We start from the raw sequence: 18,084 nt of genomic DNA, 5'->3' as shown, positions 1-18,084 counted from the left end.
CGGGACAACAAGGCTTGCCTTGCCCGAGGTCATTCCTTTGACCAGGAAACTGGCTCGGGTGCAACCTCGTTAGACCTGGGAACGAGGTTGGCTCGGGTATCCCGGTTTGCTCGCGTCACGTGATTTCTTATCAACCGTAACTACACTAGACGCGGAAAGAGAATTTAAATGACAATTTAAATGAAGCTAAACCGGCCAAAGATGTGACCGCTGTCCTTACTTGTTGCGACCGCGACCTCTCGACTCATATGGGACCAACAATGGCTACTGGCTCACGATGATCTTCCGCAAAATCGCCAAGACTTCGCCTCAGCGTCTTAAGAGGTTGGAGAACAAATAGAACAAGATAACCTTCCTTCAGCAATATTCTGAGTAATGATGTCTGGAAAAGATGGAGACGCTGCTAAAGAAATACCCAGTGCTTCAAGAAAGACGCCGTTATTGGGAGCCAGAGGTTTGTCCACTTGATACTAGGGGATTGGGTTCCATAAGTTGTGACTGTCACAAGACATCACAGGTTTTTTTTGCGACACAACGATGAGCTAAAAAAAACATCACTAAGATGTCACAAGGTATCACGGGGTATCAGATAAGATGTCAACAAATATCACAAGGTGTTATTACTCATTAGTATCACCCAACTAGTGGACTAATGCAAATCCTGCATTTTAATTGGCTACACTAGTAGAGGACTATTAGTAATAGTCCTCGAGTAGCGAAATTGGCGCAATCGAACGTGACGCTTTCTTTCGTTTTATTCCCAAACAAATATTTCTTCAACTTGCAATTGCTAACTTTATTATTGCCTTTTCTGTCCGACTAGTTGGGTAATACTAAAACAATTAGACCCTTCGCCCTCAAGGGCCACGGGTCAATAGCCCATTCAGCTTCGCCTCATGGGCTATTGTCCCATAGCCCTTGCAGGCTACGGGTCTAATTGTTAATTAGTATCACCCAACTAGTGGACTAATGCAAATCCTGCATTTTAATTGGCTACGCTACTAGAGGACTAATGGTCCTCTAGTAGCGGAATTGGTGCAATCGAGCGTGACAAATTCTTTCGCCTATTCCCAAATAAATATTTCTTCAACTTGCATTTGCTAACTTTATTATTGCCTTTTCTGTCTGACTAGTCACTGTCATAAGCTGTCATAAGTGTCACAAGGTAGTACAAAGCTAGTTTCTGTTATATTTCACAGTATTGCTGCAGGCATAAGAAAGTGCATGAAAGTTTTTTCATTAGTTTTGATCAGATAGAACCTTGAGCTTGAGATCAGTAATCAAGTTATTGCAAAATTAACATAATCATGTATACAATGAAAATTCAAACGTACAACAGTTGAACATTTGCAACTGGAGATTACATAGGAATGTCGAAACATTTGTAAAATGAGAAATGTTGTTTTCTTTTTAAAAATTGTTATTACAAAATTGTTTTTTACTCAAGAAGGGTTACACAATTCAAACATGTAGTGTGACACTAGGTTGGCATGCAATATGCCTTACCAATACAATTCCTCAAATATAATAATAATAATAACAACAACAATAATAATGGTAATAATAATAATAATAATAATAATAAGTAATAGTAATGAGACCAACTGGAGTACAATTTAGGGAGTAATCGCATAAGTAATTTCAAAATCAGATGAGCTCGAAGCTGATTTGAAGTTACAAGCATGATTTCTCCCTGAATTGTATAACACAAGGTCCAATTACTAATTAATCATATTTGTATCAAATTTCGAAATTTAAAGTCTTTAGAGAAGCCCTTTAGAGTGAAAGAGTCAGTAGTGCTTTCCAAAAGTTGTAAAAACTGTAGGAAAACTTGAGAAGGAAGCCATCAAAGGGCATATCAGTTTCGAGGTCAGTTGCCAGTGTTTCTTCTCTGTTAGGGACATGTATTGATCGCTTATTTCTCACACTTATGAGACGCTTGCAGTGTTTCTGCCAGACCGGGCTATTGCAGGAATCCCGTATTGTAATTAGAGATGGTCCCTAGAAAAATGAGAAAAGAGCCAATTAAGCCCTTTCGTTTTACAAGGCTGCAGGCTTAACACAGGCATAGTATTTTAAAAGCCATCCCAGGGCTCAAAATTTATACGGTTGATACTGTCATCATTCCGTCAATGCAACTAACATTTCATCCTTGGTGACCAAAAATTATGGTTTAGTCACCATATTAAATGGTGACTACATTTCTCTGTGTTGCTAATCAATAACAGTTATTTTCTCACACAGTGTGTCCTAGAAAAACATATTGAAAGATCTTTGCTTCTAAAACATTCAACATAAGAAAAACAGTCAATCCATCCTTTTGCTTTGCTGTATTGACTCTCTCACATCAGCAAACTTCCAAATTGCTGACCGTGTTTGAAATCGCCCTATAATGCATTGCAAACTCTTGATCCTTGACTTTGTCATGTACATGTATGCCTATGGATTACATACTCTCTCGTAATGCACGGATCCTTCATACTAGTATCCGGCAACCAAAAATTTGCATTTGGCGACTATTTTGTACCAATTATTCTTTAATTATTGGCCCTTTTCCTAAAAAAAGTCTTTGGGGCCACTTTGGCCCTGAAGTAAAATTTTCTGGCTGAAACATTGCGCTTGTTTTGAAATCTTTAATGCAACAGAATATTACAGGGAGAATTGCCATGGGAGCACTTTTTGGAATTGGGTGCTTATTGAAAAATTATATGCATGCTTTTAAAAATGACGACACTCAATGGAGAGTGCTTAATATTAAAAATGACAGCACTTACTGGAAGGAAGGTGCTAAATCAAATCGTTACTGATGGTAATTACATCATTCAGTACTGTACGTGATTGTATAAAAGTAGAGCTCTGTATTTATTTTCATTAATGTCATTTATGTCATTGGAAAGGCCATCATGGGGAGAAGATTACAAAGTGTTTATCAAACGTCTCTTTAATTTGTTGCATATTTTTCAGCTTTGTTGTCAAGACAGTTAAACAGTGCTTCACCCAGGTAGGAACTTGATTATCAACTTGATACCTTTGGTGGGAATTTTCTAGCGAGGATATTCAAGGAGCTTCATAAGAATCTTTGCTTAATAATTAAGCAAAGATAAAGATCTTAGGGGACTACCAGTATAATTATTGTACTGGTAGTCCCCTAAGATCTTTTGCATTCTTGCAGAGTACTAGTCATTTTTAAGGATTCTTGAAAGTGCCCTATCTTTTAGGATCTTTTGCAAGACTTTGAAGATCCCGCAGGGCATTCACTCTGACGGTTAAATAGAGGATATTACAATGAACATGGAGTTACGAAATCATTTCTCTTCGAGTGTTGAACACTTGAAAGAAACTTCATATCTCCAAGCGGCCGTGTAATGTCCTATTTATTAATATAAACACCAATGAAATACAAAATGATTTCACTTGTGCTGCGGAAGGTGTAATTTATTATGTAACCGGCCATATATCAACAGTGATCTTTTCATGTGTGAAGATAACAATGTCATTTTCACATGGACCACATGTGAAGATGCACTTTTTTTTTGCAGAAGCTCACCTGTGTTTATGTAATAAGTGGTTTGATTATGTAGTCTATTGGAAGAACAAGAGAATAGTGTGGGAGTGAAGCAACTTAACAAGTCAGAATACTAGCAGATAGTATAATGACTGAAATTCTTTCTGTGATGCTCAAACATTTTCAACAATTTTAATTTCAATAAATCCCCATCAATATGAAGTGTGGTGGTGAAGGAAAACAGGCCAACAGTTAAATGTGTCTGCCTGAGAAAGCAATCACTTGAGCTAAGACAAAGTTTTTTTCACACAGCCAGCATAGGCTAGCGAGTTTGAATCAAGAGAATAAGTTCTCAGTGGTTTTAAGTTACCTTTTATCAGTGAAACATGCGTGTAATGTATGAAAGTGAAGTATTTTATTTCCATGCATTAGTGCTTGCATGGTGATTAACAATAATTTTATTTTTTTTTAATATTTTGAGGTTATTTTCACTTTAATTTTCATTGTATTGTGTTTTATTCCAGTCCTGGTAGATTGCCATCACTTAGACCAGCAAGAGATTTGACTCTTGGTGCATCACCAAAGCTTTCTTTGAGTGCAACTCCAAAGGTGATGAATGTATAAATACACAACTGTAAAGTTCAGGAGTCAATTTCTTGCACATAAAATCTGTTTTTGGCAGCAATTACATGCAAGTGACTTTTGTTAGTGTTAGTATCTTAAATGCATACATTGCTTGTGTCATTGTCCAATACTTATCCCCACTAACAGCTTCTTAACCCCATGCCACATTCATTTCCTTCTGTTTTTACCCCAACCACTTTCAGAGCCATAGGCAAAAAAAGTAAATTATTTTGTTTTTTACTTACATTTAAATGCTAAGACTACTTCAATTAATTCTTGGACTCGCATGCCTGTTAGTACTTGTAATATTCTTTTCCATATATTAGTCTTCTCATTGGACGTGCTTGATGTGGTTGAAGCTGTCATTGTTTTGTTTTGATGTCGGGTGTTTCTCTAATTCAGAAGGAGACATCATTAAGATCCTGATGTTTGGTATCACCGTGACTATATAAGACAACTGGCATGACCTTTGATCAATATATTATTGGTGTAATAGACAAATTTTGGCACAATTTACTCAGAAATACAGGGCTGCAAATAATTTTTTTCGCTAGAAAGGACACATGTCCTAGCTACTAAGACACCATCTTGGTCAGACAAAACAAATTGTGGTCAGATATCACCATCACGGTATATTATTTTTTTATTCATCCTTACCGTGAAATGATTTAAACGATAAAAAATTGTCTGGACATCATGTCCATCCACAGTTGGGATTTCGTCAGACACGAGCAAATTTTGTTCGGCCAATGTCTGATAACCAATTGTTATTTGCAGCCCTGGGAATATATGAACAAAGCTACAGTATCATTGGCTATGCTGCACTCAGTATTGTGGTATGGGTTCAGCCATCAGTGGGAAGAAGTGTTGCCCAAAGATCACGAACCAAATAATAGCTGCATTGTTCTAACTGCTTTCACTTTTGTTTTTACAGAGAACTTTTACTCCAAACATCCCCACCAGAAGAACCAAGCAGGAGTAAGCCACTTTGATTACAGATGACATTCTGTTTTTAAGTACTTTATTAAGTAGTGGTACAGTTTTCAGTTGAGTGTCATAAAACCAAAACCAATTAGTCATTAGAGCTGGCCAATCACACAGGACACCAACAATCCAATGAACCATTCAAAATGTAAAGTAAATTACATGTAGCTTAAATGAGAAATCACAGGAAAACATGAGCAAACCAGTCACAGTTCTTTTTTGTTTTCCTTATGATTGGACGAAAAAGTGGCATGAGTTTTTTAAACCAATATTGTGTAGTGTGGTAATACTTTTTGACACTCAAGTGAAAACCATTTTCCCCAAGCAGGTTACAGTAAACATTCGAAGTTGTGTTTGGCACTGACTCTACTAAAACTGTAAAATAACGTAATAACCCCAGAAGTAGCAACTTCAAAATTGTGAAATTTCTTCTTTCTAAAAACGGAGGGTAACATACTGGTGATGGATATTTAAGACAATACTTTCTTTGGTTTTCTGACACTGCTTCTTTCGATAAATTTTATGTTTTTGGTTCATACAGTACTGTGTTATTTTTCGATGAAAAGCTACAAAATGTAATATAATTTTACTATTTTAAGTATACATTCTTGAAATATTTAATATTCCAGTGATGTGCATATTTTCATGTAATTTACATGTCTAATTATAATATGTCAGGCTGGCCCATGTGAGGGGCATGTTTCAACAACCTGATGTTAACAATTCTTTGAAAGTAATAATAAAAAGGGCTGTTAAATCTTGAAGTAACAATGTTCTCACTATTTGAACTTTGTTCTATTTTATTGATAGTATTTGGCAGCACAGATTGCGAACAATTTTTGTTATATTTTTAGGCCAAAAGATGATGCCTCACCAACAGCAGGGGTAAGAAAGGCAGGCAACCAAATGTAGTGTATTGATCTTAGCCTACATGGCAGTAATACTTCCTTTCTGGGAGTGTGAAAGATATACAAAAGCTTACATCTTGCATGCAGCACGCTTTCACTCACCTCTTGTATTCCAAGAAATAAAATGCCTGCTATCAGAGCTTTTTATTTGTTCACCACACATATAGAAAAAAGTAAATAAAGTACTACATTGTATATGATAAGACTGTAGATAATGCCTTTTTTGTATTTCCACAAGACAGTAAAAACGGTCAAACTCCATTTTCCCAGTGTTAGCAAGGTGGCCATTTAGTACATGAAATGGACACAAAATGGATTTATTTAAGGGATTGTTAAAGCTGGAACTAGGAGCACTGTTTCTATAAGGAGATGTCCGCAAGTTAAGCCCAGATCTGCAAATGGTTATGATTGGTAGCAATTACTCCTAACTTATATTTCCTACTGCAAGGCAACAAATTTCAAAGGGTGAACCTTTGTTATTTTCTGAATGGAAACTAACTTATAGCTAGTAACTAGAACTAAATAGCATGTCTATGGAAATTGTTCCACAGTCAAATAATTTCAAATGCAAGAGTTCAAAATTAACCGCAAAAAATAGTAATCAAGACTGTCTGATGTTTATTGTTGATCAGAATTCCGGAGAGAGAAGACGACGAGATGGAGGAAGGGGCAGAGGGCGTGGCGAGGGCCGAGGAAGGGGCAGAGGGGATAGGGGCAAGCCAAACATTGTCCAGGCATCGTCAATTTTTTCCATGGGAGTGGGTCCTGTTGAAAAGCAGAGAATTGGTAAGGATAAATGTTATGATGGTGTATTAGCAGGGTGCAAATCTTTGTTGCCTACTGGGGTCCTTTTCTTCCTTGAATGGTTTGGTTTCATGTTTGCCAAAGAAGTAGTAACTACTAGTGCCTAGTCATATCAGATATCACTTTTGGTCACTATTGATGAAGTTCAGTTTTCCATGTTCAATTGTTGTTTTGTTTAATTTTTAGTTTGAAAATTCCTAGAGAACAAACAATTTTTTAGAACAACTTTGCGAAGTTTTATATTTTAATACCAATGACAATTTCATTCATGTTTAAACTTTCTGTCCATGTCCAGGACAAGTAGTTTCTACTACAAGTTTTGGTTCATCTGGAGGAAGAGATGGTGTTTCTGGTGTAAAAATTAAGAAAGAAAGGTAATGTTTTAGTGTAACAAGGCCAAACGTCTACAATAAATGAACTGCCTTCTTTTGTTTTACAATGGTCTCAGTAACCTAGCATCAACTGCTATTCTAGAAAAAAAATTACAGTGCTGCTGGTAATTCTTGTCAACATGCATGCAACATGCATGAGACTAGTAAACTGTAATTTAGCGTACATTGAGAAATAAAATTTAATTATTGATAATGAACAAAAAGTTTGCTTTAACTGATACATAATTTGTGTTTAATAGCTTTCATTTGAATGATAACACACCAGATATTCATCCACAGAGTTCTACTAATTGCCACAATCAAATCAGCAATGTTTGTCTTCATAACATCTGGGTTTGTGGCTTTCAATATTGCCACTATATCTTATTTTACAAATTATGCTTACTTTTGCAAATGTTTTTGTAGGGGTGATGAGGTCGACGAGGACGAATCTAAAAAGGTTCTTAAGATGCTGCAGACAAGTGTAAGTTCAAAGCATGTTTCTTACCTTTAATAGTGGCTATATATACATGTATGTATTATTATTGAGCATTGGCTGACTGTCTGAGCTGTCAAATTTTTAAACTCTGCTGACTAGTAACCAACACCTAAGTTTTTCGTAACAATTTCAAGTCATTGTTAGCTAGGCATACACTTTACAGCTGACGGGAACAACCCCTGTCTTGATTTCTCACATTAGTAAAAGAAGGGAGCTTTAATGACTGAAACTTGTTATCTCATGTAATCTAGGGGAATATAGATGATGATGTGGAGAGTGATGCTGGAGCTATGCCTGTGCAGCTACCATTAACTTTCCATGCTTTAAGAATGAAGGAGAAAGAAGCTGAATCTGCTGCATTGGAGACTGATGTAAAAGGTGCAATTTTATATTGGTTTTCATAAAATTGGTCATTTTGTAAGAGGTGGAGTAAACTTATGGTTAGAAATCTGGGTTTAAACCAGTGGCTGAGATCTTTACACTGTAGTCATGGGCAAGTAAAGTCCTTTAATCTGACTATAAGATATCAGACTGTAAATGACTGCCAGTGAAGTGCTTTGCCAGCCTCACAAAATGCTGGGTGATAGTCTTGTTCCCGGAGACCACAATCCTTTTGGTCAGCACCAAGAATCAACTCCTCTGAAATCAGAAGTTGAGCCAGCATTAATTGCAGTGGTTGTTCATTCTATGCATCTTCAGAAACCATTATTGAACTTACACTGACCTGGTGACTGGAGATAAACGGCAGAAACCTGGTGAACCACTACGCACTGCTAAAAAATGGCACTTCATGTTTTAGCTAATTAGTAATTTTAATGGCTCTTCTTGGGATATCTCAATTAGCATAAACGGGTGGAAATACTGAGCATTGCTAATACTTTAACCAATCCTAGTCAAATTGCAGGCTATCCCCAGCACTTGTCTTACCCAATCCACCACTATTTCTACACTTGGGTGGGTGGAGGATTAAATATTTAGGTACCATGAGGAAGTAAATTGTCCTGTGCAGGAAATGCAGGTGTTAATGCTTGATGCTTACTGTGATTCAAAGTGAATTGGGTTAAATGTCGTGTTACATATCCCACTACCATTGTTATTAACTTATCCAATGCATCCTAAGCTGAGAACCACTCTCTGGTGCAGTCATGTGGACTTATATTACCGGTATTAGGATTCAGTGTGCTTTTTTCAAACTCAAAGTTATATTCTCTCTCAAAACTGCTTTGGTAGGGAAAAGTGAACCTATGGAGGTAGACTTGGTTGATTCTGGAAAAGCTTCTCCTGTGGAAACACTCAAAAAGCCAGTGAAACAAGTACCTATAAAAAAGGAAGTTTCAGATGAAATGACACTTTCAAATATGTTGTCAGCTGCATCAGTGGTATGGATGCAGTGAAACTGCTGAGTGTATGTCTTTTACAAGAAATGTGTGGTTTTGTCGGTATCTAAGTAGACTACTAAGTTCTATGTTTGGGAGTGTAAGGACTTAACGTAAGTAAAGTAACATGACGCTTCGACGACTTCATGTCATCAATGTTAAATGAATAAACTAAAAATAACAGCAGGGCATATATAGTACTATGACTATAAAGGCATATTTATAGTACTATAAATATGCCTTGTCGTTATTTTTAATTTCTTCATTCAACAATAATGACATGAAGTCATTGAAACGTCACGTTACTTTACTTACGTCGATTTTCTTGCTTAAATGTTTTCCGAAATCGTCTTTTATTAGCGTAAGGACTCCAATGAAAAAATAATGGCTTGGTACCACCTCTCGGGTGTTTTTATCATGAGATCCTGCATAGCTGGCAGTCTCTCACTTGGCAAGGGCTTCGTGACGGCACTTCTCTCTTTGGATACTCCCCACTAAAACTAATCACTTGTGCAGGAAATCCTTCCAGCTAAGCAGTAAAATCTTAAATTACCACTACTGGAGTTATCACAGTACTTTTTAGGGTATTCTGCTACACTTACCAGTCAGAGAAGATTTTCAACGCAGTCTTGTTTATCTCAACTAGAAATTACGAAAATGCTTTAGAACTGGTACTTCTTGGTTTCTTTCAGGGGTTCCTTTCAAAATTCCCTACAATCACCCCAGTCCCTTTTTTGAGGTTATTTTTTCTAGCCTTTCGCTACTGGGATTGAGGTGGAAGAAATGTTAAGACTTACTATTTTGTAACACTTTTGAATGCCTAGTAACTTTTAAATGACGAGGTTTCACCGTTTTTACAGGGAGACCGGAAGCTGTTGTTTTTCCAGTTTCCTGATGTGTTGCCTATCAAGCTAACTTCTGGCAATCAAGAGGAGCCCATGTCTGTAGAGGAATCACCCAATGACCAGACAGCTACACCAGAAAAGGTTTGTACTCACACACAACTAAATGCCATGCGGAACCAAATGACACTACATGACCTTATTAAACAATATAGCGGACAAGAAAAAAAAATTCATTCATAACAACTGACTGTATTGAAAACCTGATCAACTAACTTGCACATGAAAACCTAGAGCCCAAAACATGGACCTCGCAGAATGAAAAACGATGTCTTGATACCCACTCGAAATGCTAGCTCAAGGGTGGGTGGGTGGGCAGGTTTTAGGCAATGGTGAACGAACGACGAGAGAACTAGCTGGCCGGGCAGCAGGCGTCACCCCCTTCTCCGGCGTGTTTTTGCTCTCGCCCCATACAGTGTAGTTCTCGACATGCCAAACGCTAGGCAAGGTAATGCAGTTAGCGTGTGATGTTCTAGAACCTATAGATCTTGCTGGAACTCTACTAAAATATTCGCGTTGAGATAATAAAGGCAGATTGACAGAATGAATGAATGAGTTCCAGCCATGACTGAAGAATAGTAAGGCTGTGTTCTATTCGTGCTTTTGTCTTTCAATCCTAACTCTAACCTCAACAAAAAACTCTTTCAAATGGGTCCATGTTTAAACCATAACATTTAACAGGTGTAACAGGGTCGAGCTGTTGACTTTTTGGATGTTGATTTTTTTTGTTTCAGCCCAAAGAACCCAAAAAGTTGTCACTCAAAGATGCTTCCGAAGGTTACATTGGTAAACTTCAAATACTTAGGTCTGGTAAAGCAAGGTATGGGGAAAAACAATGAACGTCTCTGTTCTTATTGTAACCTCACTCACTCCTCTTGTTTTTCTGTGGCAAGTAAGTATTCCACAAGCGAACTCGCCACTGTCGTCAGTAACGGTACTCCACTACGGGCCTACCCTGCCGGCCCGCGGAAGGAATCAGAATAACGGAGGGTCTGTGGCTTAAAGAAGCAACCTCGTTCCCAGGGTCTCTTTCTCCCCGCCCCTCTTTTCTCTCGCTCTTGGGGGCGGGTAGAGAGAGACCCTGGAAACAAGGTTGTGGAAGAAGGTCTTGAGTAGTGCACCTTGTGGTATAACCTTCTTCGTTCCTTGATCATCGTAGTAAGGCATTGAGCGTGACTTATCGGGTTTATGTCATCTCAGGCAAAATAGCTAAAACAACCCTACGGCTTATGTTCCCACAGCATTTCTCGTTCTTCCAAATTTCTGTTCGAGAAAATGTTTCTGCGTTAGAAGATATTACTAGTCCTAAGCATAAGCATAAAAGAAGCTTATGCACTAGTGAGGACGCCCACGACATAAGCATAAGCATAAGGATATCAAAACCTTGCGTTCTTCTCATGCCTATGTCGCTATTGTGTGCAGTGAGGACATGTTGGCATAAGCATAGGACTATCAGCCAATCAGCGAGCACTTTATGCTTCTGTCAACCATGTCCTCATTGAACATAAGAGAAGCATAAGAAGAACGTAAGGTTTTGATATTGTTATGCCTATGCTTATGTCGCAGCCATCCTCACCAGCGCATAAACTTCTTTAATATGCTCGTGTTTATGCTTATGCTTGCGTTGCAACTGAGAACCAGGCTTTAAATAGCTTCGCTGTAAGAACGCTTTGAAACAACACTAGTAAATGACCTGGATTGACTTTAAATCCCGGATTAGCTTTAATCAGCTTTTGATGAACCGTAAGTAAGATAGTAAGTTAGTAAGTAAACACTTTATTTAGTGAGGGTAACACTAAATAGCTAAAATCTAAAAAACTCGTGGCCCTCAAATAATCAAAAAATTAAATACAGATGTAAAAAAACTATAGCCATGTATATGTGAAAATCTATGAAAATACATATTAAAACACTTAAATCAAGCTAAGTATAAATATAACCGTGCTGTGATGATTTGCCTTGCAGACTGTTAATGGGTGATGTGTCTCTTGATGTTACTATGGGAACACCGTGTGGCTTTTTACAGGTAAAGTAGCTGTTGTTATCTGTTAAAAGATTGCTAAAGTAAGAGTGGTCATGATACCAGAAGGATATGCTTCTGTTAATGCTAATAAAACGATGTCTTGACAGTTCAAGGTTAGATTCAGATATCAAAACGAAGAGAGCAATAGACAATTTCAAAGACAATTGAAGGAACACTCACCAGCCTTCTGGCTAGTTGGATTTCGCCCGCGGCTGAGCCTCTGACTAAAGCGGCGAAGCCACGAGGAGAATGGCGAGTAGTCAAGTTGGGAGTTTTCTCGCTCGCGTAAGTTCCCTTGCAGCCACGGCCCCTCACGTTCGCGGCACCGGAAAAAAAGCACTCGCGCGAGAAATCCCGCAAGCTACACATGCTAAACAATCACAGACTTACAACAACTACTGGTTGTTCTTTGACTCAAAACACCAGCGAAAATGCCCTGCAGGACTTCCCCAGATCGTGTGTCAACGCGGAAGAAAACAAATGATAGGTTATATTTCAAAAACCATTGTTTTTCATAAGGAGTGTTTTTCCGTTCCAGGATGTTGTAGCTGTTCATACTGAGGAGAGCCGCTCAGAGATGATATGTCTTGGGCATGTGAATCACCGCTTGATTTGCACACCAGACTTTGAACAACTTCTTTCAACGTGACAGTAAGGAAGCAAACATGTACCGTGGTGAAGGAGTTATGGCTAGGTTATTAAAGAATTCCTTACATCGGACAAGCATGGGTATGCTTGAGAGTATTAAAAACTCTTCTGAAATTCAGAGTTTCTGCACGGCTATCGAGCATACAAGAGACAAGAACAGTTACTGTTACTAAGGGTTCCTGGAACCAGAAGAAAAACGCTTTTTTCTGGTATCATGCTTGAATTGTTCACCCGAGTGTATCGTTAACTCAGAAAATGGCTTACTTCTGGAGTTGAACGTGTTGATATATCAGCTCAGTTCCTGTTCCGAGGCATTAGGATGTTGTCTACAATTCAGAGCGTGGTCTCACTAGGTTTGGTAATTGTTGAAAGCTTGTGAATGACCACGAAATATTTACTTGTCGATGAATAGCCAAATAAAGGAGCGTTGATCTGACAAGCTGGATGGTCTTGTTTCTGGGCACAATGGAAGATTACTTGAGATCAGTTGCAATACAGAGAGGGTCTTTATCGAGGTGCTGAAATCTCAGCTATTTAAAGTTTCAGTCCATTTCTCTGCTTCTACAATCAGTAAATGTAGTCAAGTCCCAGGTCTTAGCCCTCGGTTAAAAAACGCGTCACTTCTCATTGTTTGGAATTGAATTGAATTGATGGTGAAAATCTTGACCATAGTCCAGACCCGCTGGGCAGGCGAGACAGTGTGCTACGTAGGTCCCTGTACAGTGACAGCTCCAAGATGTTCTTTTAAATTTATAGAACTCTTTTCTGTGGCCATAGAGGTGTTTAGAGCCCTTACACGTAGAATTAACCGTGTTTTACTGTACTATTATTAGAGTTGTCCAAAGTAGCGTGATCTAAGCGCTGACAACAGTTTTTTATTTTAGGTTTTCGTTCTTGACCTACGATCCTTTGATATCGGTCTTAAAAATAAAAATAAAACTATATTTACACAAAGAAACAGGAAATATTTCCGTCTTTTTAGGACATCACGAGTTATTTTTAGTCCTCCCAAAACTCGATGTTATATCTTGTAGAAGACATTAGCGCGCGGATAAAAATATTACAGAGAATATCCGCATCAATCGAAGTGTTTTGAACGGAACATGGGGTGGAAAATTTGACCTGTGAAGGGAAGCTGGGTGATTTTGAAAAAAAATATATACATGCATAAAGTATGCTTGCACCCAAAAAGAAATTCATGCACACGACCCTACCACTGCCGAAAAAAATTCACGCACGTTCGGTGAGCCGAAAGAAAAACCTTGTTACACGGAAGGAAAAAACCATGCAAACAAAATTCACTGAGCATGAAAGAGTTAAAAAAAATCATGATACCAAATCACCCAACCCACCCTCAAAAGTGAAATGGTCCACCCCTTAGAAGAGCTGTTGCTTGGGCTCGTTCAGTATTCCACGTTGCAAGAATTTTATCCTTATATTACTATTATGACTATTCTGGTATGAAAACGTGACCGGAATAGGAACAACAAAAACGGAAACCAAAACCGACAGCGCGCTAGACAGAAATATTTGTTTCTTAATACGCTCAACCCCCGAAAGAAGATTCGAAGGGAAATTTAAAGGCGAAAGTTTTCCTGAAAGAGAGTAGATGTACTTAGGTTAAATGGTTTCAGATTATCTCTCCAATCTTCTCCGAGACTTCCTACAAGCAGATTAGCCATTTCCTCTTAGTTCTCTACGTCCTTCAACATGAAGGCCTAAATATTCCCTTCCGTACACGTCACTCGCTCAACAATGGAAAGGTTTGCCAATAAAACCACACGACAAAACCCGGATATTTTCTGCAATGTAGAATTTTTAATCCTAAATAACTGTTTAGATTTCCAACTTTACCCTCGGGGTCGCTTACAGTCGTTGTAAATGGACTTCCTCACCCCTTCTTCGTTATAATGTGGAACAAAGTCTTAACCTTTAGTGACTGCCAAACATTTACCATTTACAATTTACGACATGTTTTAGTCAGTGCCAAGTTCCACAAAGTAGTTGCTATGTGTTTTGAACCCTTTTCACATAGACCTGTTCCCCCTTCGCGTTTCATTGATTTCAGTCGGATCATTTATTCGGTCAGAAGTAGTCCCACTGGATGCAGACTTCTACAGGGAAGCATTCATCGTCTGCGAACGTGACTAGTAATATTATCTCCACTCATGAGCCATAAGCAAACATTTAAGTTTTGATATGGGAAGCATTTATGTTGAGTAAATAAAAATAGCAAACATAACTAAGGAATTTCCGCTTGTTTATTTCTGTGGCCGAGGCCTAGACGAAGTCCAGCAACCGATTCTTAACAAAGCGGAAATATAGAAATTTTATTTATGTCTGACTTGACAAAGCTAGGATCAAGACACGAATGCAGAAATTTATATCATTATATCCTAAAACATGACGTCACTAGCATGGAAATTTCGTAGTTATTATGACATTATCAAATACCAGGGTGGACACTTGGCGTCAGAATAAAGTAGCTTTTTCGCTTTCTTACTAAAACACGTAGTTCAGCAATCACAGACCATAATTTGGGTAACTAAGTAGAATGACTGACGCCCAAATTACGCGGAAGATATCGACGGATCAGTTACATAAAACTAGGAGCATGGGCTCCTGATAACACGAATAAAAAAAAAGAAAAACGAAGTGAAGTGACGAATTTAGGATTGAGCATCGGCGCCTAAGAATTCATACTGTACATACGCACGATTGAAATACTCGCATCCGATTGGTTCATAAACAATGGAATTGAGTGGTGCTTTATATAGAAGAGAAATATCACCTGTATCGCAGCGTTTTAGCGATTCATCGAAACTTTCAGGAAAAAAGATTTCCGCCAAAATCACCAGCTCACTTTTTGATTGTTTCCGTAAACAGTGAAATCTAATGGGCTTATGTTACCATCTTCTACATGCGCCGAGCCGTGAAACCATCCCTTTAAAATATACAGATTTATGTATAAGCCTCTGTAGAACAACAGTAACTTTTGTCAAACGTCATTCAGTGCGCTGTGGGAGGATGTTATTGTTGTGACGAGGCCAAAACAAAATCCCACGCACCTTTTACTGCCTTTTCAGTTCTCCATACTTTTCGGCTTCAGACACGAAAGATTTAATTAAAACCTGATCCTTATTCAAGTCCCATGGTAATATTATTCTTATAGTTATGGAAAACTGAAACTTGCCTACATGCTTTCTGGACATTCAGCAATTTTTTTGTTTCTAATCTAAGCCCATCATCATGATGTCCTTTACCGTACAAGGGAAATAGGGCCTTGCGTTTCGCTCACCAAGCTTCTTAGTTCTTAGCACATGTACCAACAACCAGTCAGCCTTTGAATCCGAACTCCCCCTTTTACCTCTCCACAGTTTGTATCCAAGTTTCCCTAGGTCGACCTAGGCCTTCCTATCCGACGTCTTCCTTCCGGGTACAAGTTAGCACTACTTTTGGGTGTTAAGCTTATAGACTGATAATTTATCTGACATCTTATTCCGAAATCATGCAGTCATCTGAATTTCGTATTGTTTCTTTTTTTCTTGTAGGCTATGTAGCAATATACCGGCACAGTACACCTGCAGTCGTGAAGTCTGAATGTTCTGTATTTTTAAATTCAATTCTAGTTTCCAGAAGCATTCATTGATATCCATGGAGTCTCCGAACTTTCGTTGCAAAAGCGACCACCCTGCTAAAGACTAGCTAAAGAAAACACGTGCTCATAAAATATAATTCAATTCCTAGGGGTTCCAATTTAAGGAGTGTTTGATTCAGACAACTTTCAGAAGTTAGCAACTTGCTAAGGCTCCGGGCACTGATCAGTCATATTGAGAACCACTTCACCAGGTTAGGAAATCTTGGAAAATTTTTATTTATTTATTTATTTATTTATTTATTTATTTATTTATTTATTTATTTATTACAATCTATGGTTAAAAAGCCAAAGGATAATCTGTAAGGAAGTCCTAAACCCCATATAAAAACAGATCACCTATAAAATAATAAATTTTGCTTCATGTCAAACTTTCTCGATCCCAGTTTTAATTCCACTCCATAGCGCACAGTTTTATATTTTTAAAAGCGCATTTGAAGATACATACTGACAAGAGATACTCTTGATACCGATTAATTTTGCACTATATCAGTTCAGTTTGTTCGTTTTCTACAACACGTCGCAACAATAAGCTTTAAGTGTTACAGGACGGCTAGAAATTACTGAAATGAACGAAAATGTCTTCGTCAAAACAACAACAGGCCAAAGTAGGCCCTTCCACAAATATCCGGACATTTTTTTGGATATTTGGAATAAGTTTCCGATATATTTAGAAAATTTAGAGATATTTAGAAATATTTGTGGTTTTTTGGGCCTACTCTGGTGTTTTCTTCGCTATTTTCTTGGAACAATAGTCAATACTATGCCAGAAACAGTCCAGGTCAGCGATTTCCCACTTGAAGAATGTATTCCATATCACCAAGAGATTATGATCATGGTCTCTCAGTAACAGTAAAAGAGCTATACTAGCCTACCAACAGACTCCCGGCGAGGACGGAGAAAAAGTTTTGCGAGCAAAGTGATCCGACGAGCGCGAAACTAAAGAATTCGGAGAGCGAAGTGATCGGGGCTCGCCCGAAGTTCGCCCTTGCTTGGAGCCTGTTCGCAGGCTACACTAAAACCACTGCAAGAAAAGTTTAAAAAATCTTAGCCTAAGTGTTTCAAGATCAGTTTTATTTTTAAAACAAAAACAAGAGATTTTTGGACGGTTTTTCGAGATATTTAGAAAATGTTTTGTGATGTTAAGAAAAATTTTTGAGATTTTCCGGCGAGATATTTAAGCGATTTTACGTGATATTTGTGGAAAGACCTGGACCAAAGCTAGCGTCGTATTGTTGCTATGTTACCGGGGTAAACAGAATACAAGACTACTAATGGAGAAACGAAGCGAATCGGATTACCTAGGCGCCCGGCCTCAGACCAGAAATGACCAATCACCTATATTTTCCTTATTAAACTGAAGCAGTTATTGTTCTAAATGCCTCTCGCTGAGGCACGACAGTTATAAAAGCCTTCCTCAAAACAGTACGCGTCTTTAATTTTTTTGCAGAAAGTCTTGAAAGTCAAAGAATATGAACCTGTCACAGTCAGGCTTTATAGGTATATGTACTAACAGATACTTGGAATATCGGAGGAGGCAGTTAATTTAAGCTGACACTCAGTCTGGATTTCTTTTAGCACTTTCTCTTTCATTGCAACAGAGCTTGAGCGCTACACTGCTGAAAGGTCTGACGCTTGTTTTCAAACTTAATACCCCTGCTGATTACTCACGCGCTTTCAGACTGACTTGACTTAAGAGTGTTTTGGTAAATCCTTTGACCTCCTTTTCAAAGGCCATTCCGCGGTTGAATCCCTTCATACTCGAAGCTCAGTGATTTTCATCGA

The 18,084-nt window shown here is 38.2% G+C and overlaps 1 protein-coding gene across 1 annotated transcript; it reads left to right on the top strand.

Moving 5' to 3' along the window:
- The first annotated feature begins 234 nt into the window (after positions 1 to 234).
- Positions 235 to 14,953, top strand: LOC145500688 (DNA-directed RNA polymerase III subunit RPC4-like). The gene is made up of 14 exons (XM_081480212.1): positions 235 to 454; positions 2,965 to 3,001; positions 4,030 to 4,114; positions 5,064 to 5,107; positions 5,968 to 5,998; positions 6,654 to 6,807; positions 7,121 to 7,199; positions 7,623 to 7,680; positions 7,947 to 8,073; positions 8,926 to 9,074; positions 9,932 to 10,057; positions 10,708 to 10,793; positions 11,939 to 11,999; positions 12,535 to 14,953. Exons 1-14 carry the CDS (start codon positions 376 to 378, stop codon positions 12,643 to 12,645), a joined length of 1,227 nt encoding a protein of 408 aa, XP_081336338.1. The 5' UTR covers positions 235 to 375; the 3' UTR covers positions 12,646 to 14,953.
- The last annotated feature ends 3,131 nt before the right edge of the window (positions 14,954 to 18,084 follow it).

Source organism: Orbicella franksi, chromosome 10 (genome assembly GCF_964199315.1).
Source record: "Orbicella franksi chromosome 10, jaOrbFran1.1, whole genome shotgun sequence".
NCBI classification, from domain to species: Eukaryota; Metazoa; Cnidaria; class Anthozoa; order Scleractinia; family Merulinidae; genus Orbicella; species Orbicella franksi.
The sequence above is the reverse complement of the archived record's forward strand: the minus strand, read 5'-3'. Positions and strand labels throughout refer to the sequence as shown.

Bases quoted from the DNA above. Each gene is read 5' to 3' on its own strand.
- LOC145500688 (XM_081480212.1), top strand. From the start codon at position 376: ATGATGTCTGGAAAAGATGGAGACGCTGCTAAAGAAATACCCAGTGCT. The intron at 5,108-5,967 runs GTAAGCCACTTT...TTATATTTTTAG, and splicing joins ACCAGAAGAACCAAGCAGGA to GCCAAAAGATGATGCCTCAC. The intron at 12,000-12,534 runs GTAAAGTAGCTG...TTTCCGTTCCAG, and splicing joins CACCGTGTGGCTTTTTACAG to GATGTTGTAGCTGTTCATAC.